Consider the following 16,978-nt stretch of genomic DNA (forward strand, 5'->3'; position numbering starts at 1 on the left):
ATTATATATATTTTTATTGCAAAAATCTTTTTTCCTCATTTGGGGTAATACAGTACGTTAAATTACTTAATAACTGAAGTCAAATATTTGATTTTGATTGAAAAAATAATTCAATCAACGACATTAAAAGCTTAAATATTGTAAGTATATGTTTACAAATACTTCGTTTTTATTAAAAGCTATCACAATAAATCAATAATATTAGACATTTATAAAACGTGTGCCGGGACTCAAAAAATTGATGGACAATACTAAAAAAAACCAATAAACCATACTGACTGTGTTCATTATAGAACTATATTATTTTTCTCGAAGAGAATGGATCTGTATAAAGATATAGGAGAGCAACAAAACTTTAACAAGTAAAATGTTTAGAACTTTTCTTTACTAGATAGCAATTTATGGCTAAAGATGTGATATAGATAATATGATGACAATTCAGTTTTCTCCATTCAAAAGCTGTAACATTTATTATTTAACAGAAAGCTATGCAAAAATCGCATTCTTCAAAAACATTCAAGAAAAAAAAGCATAATAAATATAGCACTCTTTTTTTTTCTTTTAAAAAAGCAAAAGTAATATAATATGCCTTTGAAAAAATACATTTTTCAATAACTTGGACGGAGAGACGAAAGAACACAAACTAAAATCGATTAAGAAAAATATCTATATACACCTACATGGTCTAGGAAACATTTCATATCACAGAATGTTTGAATACATGTACATTATGCATGTTAAAGGTTCGTCAACGTCATCTTACATCCATTAATTATTATACACAAATAGGAACCAATGCTATGCAAATGCTTATTTCAATTATATGCAAATTTGGAGGTCAATGGTATGCAAATTTGAAGGTCAATGATATGAGAAATATTAGAAAAGAATGAACGTGATGTGATGATGGTAAACAGTGAAAACGGTTCCATGGGTTCTCTGATCATCACACGTTCACAGTGTTGTAGTTCTCTTTGACATATATTAGTCAATTATTCATAATACACCGTATGATAAAACACTAATTGTTTAAAATATTCTTTTTTCAAAATAAAACCATTGAATATATACAGTTATCAAATAATTCACAGGATATTTAAGAGTTATCGGACATTGCTGATGATCAGATATCAATTTCTGAAACAGGCGGAGTAATACGTGTTTACATATGACTCTCTCGAGGCAGAGGCCTGACGCGATTCGGTTTTCCCCCTTTTCCTCCGCCGGACTTCTTTTCTTTCGGTCCATGACTTTTCCCACAGACCTTGATAAAAATTCCCTACAAAGAAAAAAAAAATCTTTGACTCTATAGATTTACACTATGAACGCTGACAACTTATAAACTCAAAAAAAATCTACTTATAGAAAATTTTGAAGTATATTATTTGGTTCTTATTATGGTGCCTTTTCATTAGTTTGACAATGTTACAGAATATTAAGACCCAATGCACAATGTTTTTAAATAACTTAGGATAGATTTTTTTTAAATGCTAATAGCAATGAAATGTCTGGATGAATAAAAAAAATTCAAATAATGTTCACATAGGTGGTCGTAAGGACAAGATGTCACAAAGAAAATATACCAATTTAAGATCAATATATTTAAAAATCATCATCATCATCATCAACATCATCATCATCATCATCATCATCAGCTACCATTATATAGGACACATGTACATGTTCTACACGGACAAACAATCCGAAGGAAAAATAACGATTTCAAAAATAAATGTTACCAAAAAAAATATATGGTTATCAAAATTGACGATATTTCAAAAAAGGTAAAGAGAGATAATCAATACAAAAGAATTTCAATAGTTTTGGCTGTTATATACATAATTATATATGATTATAAAATATCTAACATAATCAAATAATATGAAATATATTTTACCATAATGATGAACAGTCCCACGGCCCCCAGTACGGCCACCCACCACTTCTCCGTCAGGAACTTCTTGACCGTGTTGATGATGTCCCCGGACAGTAACAGCTTCCTGATGTTACTAAGGGGGCCGGTTGGGTCTACCTACGAATAGAGCAGACACCGCTCAGCTTTAAGCGTCAAATTGTAAATTTATATATCGTAAAATGGTGTGTGTGTAATGTCATATTTTAAATGTCGAATGTTTGAACAAAAGCATCAAATTTATAGCTATATACGTGATGTTCTTTCTGGCGTTTTTTTCTGTACATTAGCGTCAAATGTTAAGTGACGCATGTTGTTTACAAGCGTCAAAAATTTATGCAGCATTAAATGCTAAAGAGCAAAAACGATGGATATTATAATGAAGGCAACATCAATGTATCATAAACTCGCCTGATATCCATAATATAATGTAAAAAAAAAAGGGTTAGCAGACTGAGTCCTTCATTAAATTATTTAGACAGTAGAATAAGGTTTTACATGTAATCAGGTTATGTTAATTAATTCTAGCTCATAATTATAATAAAACTCATACAACTCAAACTCAAACTGGAAAGAAACAGACGGAATTGTTCAAAACACATTTTCTAAGCTGTTTTATAATGATATATAATGCATCTAATTTTGCTTTCATAATTTTCATAAAAAAATGAAAGAAAGAAATACCTCGCGACAGACGTGAAACACGTCACAGTAGCCCTTAAAGTTGTTACAGGGCGCCCCCGTGAACGCCTTGGCCTCCGTTAAATCGGGGATATCCCCCGCGAAGCTACACGTGTCGTTGACAAGACAACAGAGGCGGCACAGGTTGGCGTCCTTCCACCCGGACCCCGGGCACTGACAGGAGAGGTAACCCTTGGCCAGACACACGGAGGCTGAGCACTCCTGTAATGGGACGAATTTATTATCATAATATACGAGGGCTGTCCCGAAATTATTAATTTATAAAAACGTTTACTCTTATTTTCTTGAAAAAAGAACACCCTTGAAATTTCACCAGAAAGTCAACAGATGAGAGTCGCAGTCGATGTCAGATTTCGATACCTTGATAAACACCCCTGCGAATGTGTTCGAAATGTTTTCTTTATCGTTGCTAAGTATGTAATGAATCCAGAAGTGCTCGAATGAAAGTTCACGAGACTTAACGAGATTTGTTCAGTTCCTGTAAAATTTCGAGCGGAATTATAAGTGTTCGCATAATTTTCTCAAAATACGTAAGTACTGGTCGTTTTTCACATCATATCCTACTTTGATTAATGTTAAAACATGACAATCTTTTAAGATGTTTGTCTTATTTCACCATATAGCGGTTATTAATATTAAGCGATAATTTTCAGAACAGAGTTATCGTTCGTGTTCAACCACGTGTAGAGTGGTTGAAAATAAAAACATTGGGTTGCTTAAAAAGTTATAGCCTTGTTTGATGCTTGTGGTGTGCAATACCATGTTTTAAAAAAAACAATAATGGGTGTCTGTTTTGCATAAAAACTTAGTATATCGAGCCATTTTCAAGGAACATGCTGCATCAAATAGTATAGTCTGTTTCACTATTGATACTATTACTAGGTCAGGCGCAGATCGATAATTAATCCTCATGGGGAATCTTTACTAAGCATATTAATTGTTGCAACAGCAGACAAAAACTATTTTTGTACTGTCTCAATACATTTATTTCTAGAACACATTTTATCCACCAATTAATGAAGATAAAGTTTAAAATCAATTAACCTAGCTCTAGATTTTATATTTGATTACAAGTACCTAGATTCTATGAAATAGAATATAAATACGAGGCACGATTTTTATTGCGAAACTGAAAGGGTCAAATAAAACCACGTGGCCTAAAATTTAAATAACAATAACAATCGCAGGGGTGATAAATAAAGGTGTACGATCTCCTTCAATAACTCGAACAACACGTGAAACTTCCACAAAAGTTAGTCAAAATGAAAAGTGAATGAGCAAAATTATTCTTTTACCTGTAGGTCTACCGGTTCTTTGTAAGTAACAGTCGTTTTTTTTATTCTCCAAATTAACTTTACGTCTGAATTTTGCAGTCAACAAAACTTAAGCAATTAAATGAAAGACAAAAATTACTCACGCCTAGATAGCAAACTTGGCCGTTTGCGCATGCGGTACCATTAGGTTCCGGTGCTGATGACGGGCAAGTGACACCCGAACCAGTGAAAAAGTTAAGGAGAAAAACATGGACTATATAGGTTTCCTTACCCTTCTGTGGGCAATAAATATTCAAATTAAATATTTGTTTCCAAATTTTTTTCCTAGATCCCAAACAATATACATATGTATTTTGATTGAGGAAATATAGTTTCTCTCTCTCTCTCTCTCTCTCTCTCTCTCTCTCTCTCTCTCTCTCTCTCTCTCTCCACAAAAAGGATATTCACACTCGGCTGTAGCCAGACATGACGTATTCCCCCGACACACACCGGATGTCTTCTTGTGACAGTCGGCACCACAACACGGCCCCTCACTGGGACTGAAAATAAAACTCTATGATAAGCATATAAAAGCCATGCTCTTTATATTTTTATTGATAAAAGTATAAATATGGAAACCCATTCTTATCTATTCTTTACTTGCTTCCGATGAATATTTACCAGTAATTACAATGACACTTTAAAGAGTGTAAATCAAAAACAATTTGAATTTTACTAGTACATACATGTAGATGCAGATTGTAGAAAGTACTAACGATTGTAACATATACAGAGAGAGCGCTTGCGAGAGCTCGTCAAAATTTGTGTTGCGGATATAGGGGATTTTGGAGAGCACTCGCTCATTTGAACACGTCTCATGTGTAGTAGATATCATTTTGACATTATATAATCTATGTTGATTCACACGGAAAGAAAGCTTTCCTTACCTGCAGAATCCCGATACACTGCTTGTGTATTTACATTCATTCGGGGTTCCCGCTTTGTTACAGCATGTCTCCGTGCATTCCTCGTCCCAGCCACAGTCACACTCTTCATCCGGGCTCTCCACGATCTTATTTCCGCAGACGTAACCAACTGGTTCTGTTGGCGGGAAATTTGAATACCTTAATATTATGCATGTAATATTTTGCTTGAAATCTTAAAACATTTCTATGTCAAGTTTTTTTTCTCATTGTTTTCAAAAAGCTCAAGCCAAATATTATTTCTAAAGTAAAATGAATTAATATTTAAGGCAATGGAATCTCTTCATAATTTTTACCATATCAATGTTGTAAGAACTAATTTTATTTTTAAAGCTTTTATTTAAGAATAATATTTTATAACATTAAGTTGGTTTTTAAACAAGTTCGTTTACCTATAAAACACCCCGTAGTAGTCCGACATTTGTTTTCAATAATCGGCGCCATTTGGTTGATACTACAGGAAGAGAACTTGTTGTTGTTTGGTAGATTTCCGGATGTTGCGTGCGCATACATGATATAATTTCCGTCCGATCCACCAGGAGCACACGTGGTGCCATCTGTATCATGCTTTTGAAAATATGAATGTAAATTTATTTGAGTAAAATTACGACATTTACATATTTTAGAAAATACTTTGGTTTTCTGCATGTAAAATATTCCAATCAAAAACACTCTTCCCATCGATCTCTGAAGCAAAAGATGGAATTGGGAGGGAAACAATTTAAGAAGGGTTCTATGAATAGAGAAGAACATTCAGCTACTCGATCATGGCATTTAACAATACGATTTTTTAAAGAATTAATATTCAAAATAAAATCCTACCTCTGATCCGAAGTTGTGTCCTATTTCATGAGCAAAGGTCACCTGCGTCACAACAGAAGCCACTTCGGCTCCGTAATTCTTGACCGTCACAATTCCGGTGTTTAGACTCTTCGACTCCCCACTATAACTCTAAAAATAGAAGATCTACTTGAAATTTGACTTGACTTGAAATTTAAAACGTATAGTTAGGAATTTATCATGAATATTATTAAACAGTCTATTATTTAAAAATAAAAAAAATAATTTAAAATTATGAGTGTAATATGGGAAAGTGCAGCATCATCGATGATTTATTACCGTGGTACAGATGCCAGATACAGATACATGTAACAACTATTATTTTAAGTTTTCAGATAAAAAAAATTATGAATATTTAAGGTAGGCATTAAATCACCCACTGTTTAATCAAATTTAGCAGACCTCCGGTCTGGTACATATAGCATTCTGTTGAAGAATTATCTTTCATTTATGGGAAAACAACATACTCGATATATTTCACACACGCCACCGGCTTTTGACAAGGAAGCCACCCATGCGAGACCGAGAACTCCTCCGTCGAAGTCACGGTCTGCGAACATATAGGACAGGCAATAATCATCGTAGTTATTTGTCGAGTGCAGATCAAGGAACTTCTCTACACTGTAGTGACCGTTGAATTTGTACCCCGCAGCGTTTGGATCCGTGTATACTTTTAACCTCTTGACGAGGAAAGCAATGTTGTCTGCGCTACTATCCGAATCAAAATCTTTACAATGATAGAAAAGCAATCGGATTAATGGATAAGTATTGCACATATCAATAAGTATAAATATATAAGTGAAAATGAAAGACAACTATTATCAGTGCCTTAGAATTGGGTTTAATTTTTACCTATGGGTCTGAATATATCGTTGGCAGCCTGGACATAAGCCCCAAGCTGAGCGACTACCGTGTTCACATTGCTGCCGTACTTCTGGTAAAACGTATGATCCGCCTGCATGTACAATGTACACACAGTCTTTGCCGGAACTATCGCCCGCTTCTGGCGGTGTGCCGGTAGGTTCGCATCGAATGAATATCTGTGTTTCCATTGGTCGGATTCCTCATGACGATCGTCTAAAGGAATTTTGTTCATGACACTCTGTCTGATACCGTCGGCGTTGCAAAATGATGACGTGTTGAAGTTGACGTCATCGTTTGTGTATATGATGGAATGAAACTCTTGTGGTTGTTTGAAATAAAGAGACGAGGGTTCAACAAAATAGGTCACACCCTCAGTTTGAATTTGACCTTGGAAATGACCTTCAGGGTTGACAATTCCAAAGACTCGAGAACGTTCACCTTGAGAAAAAAATATAGATACATGCAAAGAAGTTGATCATGCTTTTTCCATAGCATTTCGAGTTATTAATAAAGAGAGTGACGCGTTATGCACATGGGATCAAAGTGCAAACACTCGCATTCTGATTGCATTCCAACTGATATTTTGTCTAATTGGAAAAAAAAAATCGAGGGATGATTTACAGAATAAATAGTTGCTATCGATGTAAATTAACAACAAAAGCAAGTATAAAATAGCAATTCTGATTTCTTTTCCAATATGAATCATGTTGCAATTTTTTCTTACGATCCTTTTTTTAAACCTTATGGTTCAAGTCAGTTGATTTACTAGTATATTAATTTGAATTGTTTTAAAAATCTTTGTTGTGTGAACTTGAACATTCAGGTTTAACAGGTATCATACAAATACTACCTTTTGTATCAATATACTTAATAATATTTAATTTGAGCCAAACTAAAGGACTTAATCTTTCTCTGTGTAGTAAAAGCGAGTGTAAGCGTAGAACAAGCTCCTGTTTATAATGAATTTTCACAAGAAGGACAAGAACAGTTAATAAATAGAATCTTATAACAAATTACGTTGGACCAAATTTACCTTTTCCGCACAACTAACACATCTATCTTAGTTTAACAAGTTCTTACCTTGAAGAACACCGGTGTATAGGAATGACGTATCCATCTCCAATGGACCGTGACTAGATTCGATGATGACGTCAGGGTGGAACACATGATTGTCTCTTTTTAGCCTCACTTTGAATTGTCTATAATTTAATATATAGAACATAACAATTGATGACTACCATAATTAAATCCATTAATCTGCACTTGAGTTTTACTTCTGAGGCCACATATTCTTCAATTTGATTAAATATTGAATTAAGTTTATAGATTTATAGCAAGTGTTAACATCTCTATAACCTATACAGTCAGCTTTTTCATGAAGGGGATGATCAACGACATATATTTGATATTTTTACTTCTAGTGCGTATTCCTTTTACGGGTTTTAACACCAAAAAAAAAACGAACAACAACAACATACCTGTTGTGTGTACCGAACTCAAAGTCCATTGTATTGATAAGCGACCTGCGCATGCGCTCATGCTGCTGTTTGAGTATGTTATGGTCATAGTAAACCGGTTGATAGTCGTGTAGAATGTGTTTGATGGGAGATCCTGTAATGTAAAAAAAATACTAGGGAACTACCAATATATTTTTTTCTTTCGCACAAAACTACTTCTTTGGCATCTTCTATATAATTCCCTGCTTCTTATCATATCTTTCTCTGTCTGTATGCCTGTCCGTCTGGCTGTCTTCATCTCTGTTTCTGTCTGTCTGCATCTCTCTCTCTCTCTCTCTCTCTCTCTCTCTCTCTCTCTCTCTCTCTCTCTCTCTCTCTCTCTCTCTCTCTCTCTCTCTCTCTCTCTCTCAAAGTTCAAGTCAAACAACATTTTTGACTTTCCGTTTCCATCGTCTATCCACAGCAGGTTTTATGATCGATACTTCTCTGATACACAGCTTTTACTTCCAACGTACATGACCTTACCAACAGACGTACGGATCAATTCTATTAATTATCCATACACCAAGGAACATTAAATATGATTAATAACTTTGACCCATCGACATAAGCCCCGATATAACAATACCAATCAATATTAAGATAGATACAGACTGTTAATGCAAAAGAAACAAAAAAAAAATTGAAAAAAAAATGAAAAAGAGAGACAAAATCCATTCTCGGTAACGTGTTCTGTATCGTCAAAGGATACTGGGATTAAATATAGCAATATATCTGAATATTATTAAAGAATTACAGCGTATCTTTAAAGTATTTCCATGATGGATCCTGCCTCATAGAGTTTCTTTATTCGGTACTGATTATTTATTTGAGCATCTTTTTTTATGCATTATTTTGTATTTTTTTTAAAAATGTATTTTTTTTTTCAGAACTACATTGGCTAGGAGAGGAACAGCCCTATTTGACTTCCTGATATTTCAGTTCAAAGTCTTACACCAGTTCCTACATAGACGTACTATTTCCTTTGGTTTGAAGCCTATTTTGAGCACAAATAACGAAGATCTAGTGCTCCATCACAAGTCGCCTTTTAATTGGAAATAGTCTTTTATTCACTATATTTTTTTTAACATCATCCGACTTCTAGAACTTGTGAATAGTAGCTACTTTTTAAAAAAAAAATCAGAGCATTTAATTATATAAGGCTGATTTCAAAGTATTATTTAACATTTTTCCCATTAATAATTAATTGAAATGCGATTTGTAAGATGTAGGCCTAATGAATTTTTAACTTACTCCTACATGTAATATTGAACATTTGACATTTCATACTACTGGTGAAGACATTTCATAGTAATGCTATACTTATTGATGAAATGAAATTGAATCTGTTCAGTTCGTCAAATATCACACATGATGCATGTGTTCGTGTTTGATATCTTGAAAAGTTTTCACAAAAAATCGTTTTAATAGCATATTGTCTTCCCACAAACGTTTATTTAAAAATAAAATTTGGTGTTATGACTTGTTTTTCATAACACCAAATTTTAATTGCAAAGGAACATCCGTGGAAAGATAATATACAGTAATGGTTTGCGCGTTCATTCAAATAAATGTTAGGCAAAAAAGATACAAAAGCACGTGTATTAATCAAACACTAGTAGGATGAAAGCGAACTAACAAATATATTTCAAAAATGTAATTCTTACCTATTACGTCATAGATGACGGTGATGATTAAGATCACGTGATAACAACTTCCTGTCAGTGTGGATTTCATTGCCAGATACAGTATTTGTTCATCATTAAATCCCAGATGAGATGGCGGGCACTCAAACTTCTGAAATCTGTCAACATTTACCTGTTAAAGAATGAACGTGTTGCAATGCTTTAATTGAATTTTTTAAGCCTGATATTCTGTTATATTTTGTCTTCAATATATCTAATGTTTGACGATAAAATATTGGTTGAAATGTCGATAAAATTTTTCATTATCATTCAATGATGAAAGAGATTCATAAGTCTATTATATGCTCTTATAATCCAAGGCCACGCTGAAAATTTGACAGTTATCGCACCTTCAATTGAACACAATCTATAGATTATTATATTTATCGGGTGAAAATGTTTAAAGTAATTTTCCGGTTGTTAAAAAAAAACGAGCGAGATTTAAATTAGTTTTTCCGATCAGTGTCCATTTACTTTGGACCAGATTCCTCGGTATATTGAATTCTATTGTAATGCACGGCCATTGTGATTATTTGATGCCTAAACTAATGCATGGTCACAATCTCGTTTGCAATCTAGACCATATTTTTTTTTAATAGTCTAAAAACAAAAAAAATACATTTATTAAGTGTATTGGATTGTAAACAAATCAACCATAAGATCTACCTTAAAATTGAATAAGAATATTTTTTTTTTAGCTATGGACTATTTTTATTCAGTAAGATAAAACAATCCAAATGATTTTACTTTAAATTTGAATTGTCCCTTATATCTTTATACACAACTCTTCTTCTCGGTGAGATCAATATTGTCTTAAAATGGCCATAACCAGCCAGTTGTCTTAAAACTAAACTCTATAAAGATTGCGACACAGGTCTGTCAGAGTTTGAGGTGCAGAACATTGCTGTGAATTATACATGACGATTTCTATTGTTATTTATCAGTGCATACCCTTGTTCTTATTTGGTACAAATTACTTTTTATCATCAAAAAGGAACAAAGCAATCTGTTGGTTATTTTAATATAAGGTTTTGTGAATGAATATTTGATGTTTACAAAGAAGAGAAGGGATGAAGTGTTTTGGGGGAGGGGTGGAGGGGGGATACGTGGACTGGGTTGGAAGGGGGGGGGGGGGGGTCAGGTGGTAGATAATCACTTTTACATGTTTTGGCAGTAAATGTCAATACTTAATTCTTACGATTATTCCTCCCTTTTTCAGAATCGCGGCACAAAAATCTGAAGATTGGAAATCAGTTCTTGCAACTCCATTTGAGAGAGAGAGAGAGAGAGAGAGAGAGAGAGAGAGAGAGAGAGAGATTATCCATTTGTATTCCTCATATTCAGTATTTAGATATATTTAATGAAGAGGTATTCTGTTGTTTCAGCACTACAAATTTTGCAAACTATCGCTTTTAGTTTTTACTTATTTGTATAAATTTGATTTTGTTTTATAAGATCCCCTTTTAAGGCGCAAGGATTGTAACCCATGCTGGTTCTTATCTTTCACAGACAGATTGTTCTTTCAAATTTGAACATTATATTTTCTGTTTTATTTCACTCAGTGCAGTCTTTGTGTGGTTCAAGGGTTTATCAGCTTGGAGTAACGTCTTGTTACAACGACTATGCAAATAGAACGGTGTGTATTCGTTAAATCGAACAGACAAGTTTGAAGCAATCTTTAACTGTCCGTTATCTTTGTAACCGAAATCAAATCTATTCAATAAAATCTCAATACATCAAAGTAAACATTACAACTCTTAAACTATATATAAGATAACTCATTCTGTCAACTTACTTAGCTACCGGCGAGGTGTGTAAGGATTTTCCTGTGCGGTTTTCCCTCCTAAGTCTAATCTTATCCCCTAATCAGTCTTTTTATCTTTTCATCCTAGGGATTCTCGATAAATTCTCTCTATGAAGTCAACCACACACCGCAAATAACATTAAAAGAAAAAAACCCGCATCAAATCAATCGGGATCGATATCTAAGTTTGAAGTTTGATGTCCTAGATCACATGTTTAGTATTTACCCATCATCCTTGCTATTTCCGGTTACATTGCGTTGTCAATAAGTTCAGTTGATGTCGATTGTTTAATGCCAGAAAAATCGAAGTCGTATCTGAGTTTTAATGAGTGCTGCCTTCGTTTTGACTCGGGCAAGATGAAATAATAACCCCGAAAGATTTCTCCAAGTCATGCCACTTATCGATACTGAGTGTTTATGTTCGGGGCTTAAATGGTTTTGCAAATGAAAATCAAAACGAATTTATAACAAATTATTGATACACATGATAGGCTGCAAGAACTTTTTTTTAAATCTATTTTTGGATATTATTCATCAATAGAGAGATAAAAGATGATTTTTTGTGAAGTAGCAGCCATTTGACTTTCATTTTTTAAAGATGAGTGCTTCTTTTAAAAAACAAAAAAACTGTTTACCTGTATTGTAGGTACTCCGGCAGACAAGTAAAATTCTACACTTTATTTGACACAGTAATTCTTATTCTTTTCACGATGTGTTCGTATTATGTAAAATCTTACTATTTTTAAAGTGTTTATAGATAAGTTTCCTTGAAAAACAATGCTTCAGCATACATAACATCGAATTTTTCTATTTTATTCAAGAACTAAGACTTGTCAGCGGTGATGATTTGTGCTTAGGTCCAAACACTGTGCCAGAGTGACTGCATAGGAGATTTGATTAAAATCAACTCCCAAAAATGATAGATTCAGTATAAAATCAACAAAACATGCCACGCAACCCTTGTTCTTAGTTGTAAGCGTCTAACTTCAAATTCTTAATTCAAATGATAATAATGTATATTTCCATGAACTTTTCGCATTCTTTTTTTGAATAGATAATATACATATATATTTTGATAAGAGAGAGAGAGAGAGAGAGAGAGAGAGAGAGAGAGAGAGAGAGAGAGAGAGAGTGTGTGTATCACAGTTGTTTGGATAATTTGAGCTAAGTATACCCTTCTGATGCTGTTCTTTAAACATATCTAAACAAATACAATCGCCGTCTCTTAAATTACTAAAAAATGAATTGCTTGTTATTAACAGCGCAGCAATGTACAACTTTAACAAACAGACACATAGATAACCAAGTATAATATAGAAACTAATTTTCCAAGCCTTTGACTTCCAAGTAAAATGGTTTTAAAGTCATCTCAATTTACATGAATTTGAAAAATTTAAGTTATATACGAAAAAAGTCATCGTTCCGTATCACTTGTAAACTACTAAATGAGTAATAAATAGACAAACGTGATTTAAAAATCCTAGCTAATAAATTTTTACGGGTGTTTTTCTTTATTATTCAAAGACGGTTGACTTTTCGATTGAGTTTTTTGTTTTTAGAATGAAGATTCAATTTTTAAAAGAAATTGATAAAACAAAAAGATTAATGATAACTTCAGTGATCCTAATACTGAGTTGGTTAAGATTTCTAAATAACGTTCAGAGAGAGAGAGAGAGAGAGAGAGAGAGAGAGAGAGAGAGAGAGAGAGAGAGAGAGAGAGAGAGAGAGAGAGAGAGAGATTCATGGGAATCGATTTATGACATTTATTGACATTATCTGCATCTTCGTAAAAATTCGACAATGTTTAATTTATATGTATGGGGTTTTTTTTATTCACCCATTTCTTCCTTTCATCGATGTTTTTCTAGTAAATAATCGGCAAAAGAATTTATGAAGCTATCAATAATTCACGGAACCATGTTAACACTGCGGTAAAAACGTAACTTAATCTCTTGTTGCTGATGACATAAGCGGCCCTACTCTGGAGGCCAAAAACGCACTCCTGATTATCATATCAAAACGATTTGAACATCAGATCAACATTGTGCCCCCCGGGTAGTTACATCAAATTTAAATCTCTACATTTCTGAGAATCGGCGATGTTAATTTAATGCATTTGAAATTCTGGGCTATTCAAGGGATGTACAAAAAAATTCGAAGTCATGAGAATTATCTCTAGGGAATATCTTTGATCAATTCATTTTTGCTTTGTTTGCTCTAGTAACTCGAACGCTTGAATAGGTAACATTGCAATTCATTTTCGTCCATTTATTTCACACGATGGCAAATTTTGAAGATCTTTATTTCGCACACATTTACATCGTAGCAAAAGATCCTTTGACAAGAGAGCCGTGACCAGGCAATATAAATTATAGATGATACCCGAAGGAAATAATTGACAATCGGATTCCCTTGGTGATCGTCTGTGTCAGTCTACCTTTCAGTCCACTTTGGGTTCATTATCGTATTTGCATTGTTGTAATGAAATACGAATTGTAGGGTCGTTTTGTCGGTTATCGCCATATAATTGCTAAACATTCGCTGTAGTTAGTGAGATGAATATCTGTTGAATTAGTACATGTATTATAAGGCAGTATACCTCTATAGCGTTTAAAATGATATTCCCCTACCAACCCCCAGCCCTCTCCCCTTTCCGATATTACCCACAGGGAAAGTTTACCATTTTTCCAACACAGTTTGATCCGGATACCGGTATAAAACCCTGAACAGTATTTTCAACCCAACATCAATAATGATTTTGACCTTAACGAGCAGTACATGTTGTTCGATAACAGTGACCTTCATTTTAAGCAAAAAAGAAGTATCTGTCAGGTTAAAAATACACATGTATGATAATAGTCCGGCAGTTTGTCTGACCGGCAAACAGATAGACAGCTAGACAGACAGATAAACAAACATACAAACTGTTATGGACGCACTGGTAGACAGACAAAGATCTTGGATAATACCAAGCTTTAGATTTAGGGGCAAAGTCGTCCTCTTATTTTATCAAAGCCTTTTTTCATTTTTTTTTTGGGGGGGGGGAGTTTTGTAAATTTCATATCTGTTTTAAAATTGGCCCCGTTTCCCCACTTATGAGTTTTTTATGGGTTACGATATATCACGATATTTATATACATAGTGCCTATGACCCACTTAGAACCTCTCATCTAGGACAATAAATTAAATATGTTCCCAGATAACAACAGAGTAACAGACCTTTGTCCCTCCTTACGTTATCTATGCAGACAGTGTGTGGACACCCCCCCCCCCCCCTTCACCCTCCCCTCGCTGAACGAAATACAATGCACAAACCCTGTAATTATAATTGCGTGATTCTATAAAAAAGCTTAATGAAATACATTTATACATAGCAAAAAATTATTCTAAAAAAACAAATGATTTTTAGTGTATAATCTCTGTGAATTTTTTCTATAAATCTTTCAAATGGTCTATGATTGCAAACTATAGCTAAATGATGAACAAACAATAAATACTTCTGATTATACCTCTTTTTATCATCTGCAGCATCGATTCCCTCATTTTACGTTATATAATTAAAAACAACCCTACATGTCGTTATAACCCCGAACCCCCTCCCTCACCCTCCTCAACTACTTAAGTTCCGCTTATCGTCAATGACCGCTTCATTATGAGTTTGTTGTAGAGTTTGAATTTTAGATATGGAAAGCAGAATTCTACGCACAAGAATGCATAAAATACGATTACATCACACATGTGTTATATTTAAGACACTACACCCCATGTCTTATACACAGTATGTTGTATTTACCTTTTTACACGTGTTTCTCCCTTCTTTCACTCCGTCATCACTCCGATACTAATGTATCTGTTCTTCTGTCAATCTATCCCCACTTCTTGTTTTCTTTCTATCCGCGCTTCACCCCCAAACACGATCGTCTGTTAAAAACCTGTAGAATCGTTTTACTCCTTTTTCTCACAGTATTACCTTCCAACAATATACGTATAACTGTTGGGTTTTTTCTTTCTGTCTTACAATGCTAAATAAGTATTAAAAACTAATGCCAGCCATTAGTCCTGTCCTGTTTCCTGGGAGATTTTTTTCTTCTTTCCGTTTTTTTTCTGATCACTCTCCGCTCTCTTACTTCCTGGCTGTAAATCGGGGTAGTTTTGCCGCGATCGATTTTCTTTGTCATCTTCCCTCCGGAGATTTATTATACCTGTACAGCACAGGTAATCGTTCACTCAGAAAGAGAGAAACAATTGAAATTCTCACGCATGCCGGCTATTATGTCGGGGATTTAAATCCAAAAGTCTTAGTTTATTTTCTCTGTGGTTTTTTTTTCCGATAGCAATAAAAGAATTTGAGATACCACTGACATTTTGGTTTTTTCTGATGTATACAAGTTATACAGGTAACACGCTAACGGTCTTAAATACTGATGATCAACGAACGGTAACTCTTGACATTGTTTTGTGCAGTAAACGAGAGAGTTATCTCGCGTACCATGCTTTTTGTGCAACTCGTGTTTCAGGTTTCGAAAATAGACGAAGAATTTACAATATTTACACATTACTTGAATTTGTCAGTTTAGATGGAGATCACAGAATTTGAAGACAAGCACAGCTCTGTAATATAAAGATACAGTTATATAGGACGTCTTTCTTTTAATTTTTTATATAAAGTGTAGGAGACATGTTGTATACCTCAAAAATCGTCTTTTGATTTATTTACGTTTTAGTTGATTTAGATGTACCCGACATTTTGATGGATATTATTGCTGAGCTATTCCTTAATTGTGTCTTTATTCATTTATGGTGCGTTAAAAATGGTTAATTTTGTTTGCTTGGGGAAGAGAAGGGGGCTATTTTTGATAACAGAACACAACCCCCCACCCCCACCCCCTTCCACTAGAGCAACGCATGATCAAACTGAAATAATGCTAAATATTGCTATGAGAAAAATACAGAATGTGTTTAGATATGTAATTTTTACTGCACGAAGAGATCGAGCCAATGATATGTGACAGAAATTTAAATCGTGGCAGGGGAATGCGTTGAATCGTTTTTAAAAAAGCATTCAGGAAACCCAATACACTCTTGTACACCTTTGCAATTTTGATCGTGCATAATTTATAGAAGTTTTACAGCTGAATTGTTTCTTTGTGAATGAGCTGAAGAAGTTTAAATAGCAATGATTTATTCATGTACGTATACCTACATACCATTATATCATCAAGTTCCTTCGAAGTTTTTTTTATATTTTGTATGTCACTCTTAAAGTAAAAATTGTCTTAAAATCAATTAAAGACAAACTTCGAAACAAAACATCCTAACACTCCTTCCCTAAAAATTAGTTAGTTCGTCCGGTTTTCGCCTCTAGGCATTTATGATTAGCAAATGAACAGGAAGTAAATAAAAAAATATTTAGTTATGTATGTGTGGATCCAGATTTAT

General features: G+C 33.9%; 1 protein-coding gene across 4 annotated transcripts; it reads right to left on the reverse strand.

The window, feature by feature from the left end:
* Positions 1-63: 63 nt before the first annotated feature.
* LOC105323098 (disintegrin and metalloproteinase domain-containing protein 10) lies at positions 64-15,780 on the reverse strand. 4 transcript variants are annotated; one of them, XM_066065288.1, is made up of 14 exons: positions 15,335-15,780; positions 9,718-9,869; positions 8,033-8,165; positions 7,635-7,753; positions 6,543-6,992; positions 6,158-6,417; positions 5,673-5,801; positions 5,243-5,417; positions 4,815-4,968; positions 4,332-4,427; positions 4,032-4,113; positions 2,597-2,815; positions 1,898-2,032; positions 64-1,279 (listed from the first exon to the last, which is right to left on the reverse strand). In XM_066065288.1, the coding sequence occupies exons 2-14, from the start codon at positions 9,785-9,787 to the stop codon at positions 1,163-1,165; spliced, it is 2,139 nt and encodes a 712-aa protein (XP_065921360.1). In that variant the 5' UTR covers positions 9,788-9,869; positions 15,335-15,780; the 3' UTR covers positions 64-1,162. The 4 variants fall into 4 exon arrangements, with proteins under 4 accessions (XP_065921360.1, XP_065921364.1, XP_034319998.2 ...); XM_066065292.1 differs by having other exon boundaries at positions 9,718-9,854; positions 15,333-15,780; XM_034464107.2 differs by lacking the exon at positions 15,335-15,780 and adding an exon at positions 11,531-11,684 and having other exon boundaries at positions 9,718-9,868.
* Between the last annotated feature and the right edge of the window lie 1,198 nt (positions 15,781-16,978).

The sequence above is a fragment of the Magallana gigas genome, chromosome 1 (genome assembly GCF_963853765.1).
Source record: "Magallana gigas chromosome 1, xbMagGiga1.1, whole genome shotgun sequence".
Taxonomy (NCBI): domain Eukaryota; kingdom Metazoa; phylum Mollusca; class Bivalvia; order Ostreida; family Ostreidae; genus Magallana; species Magallana gigas.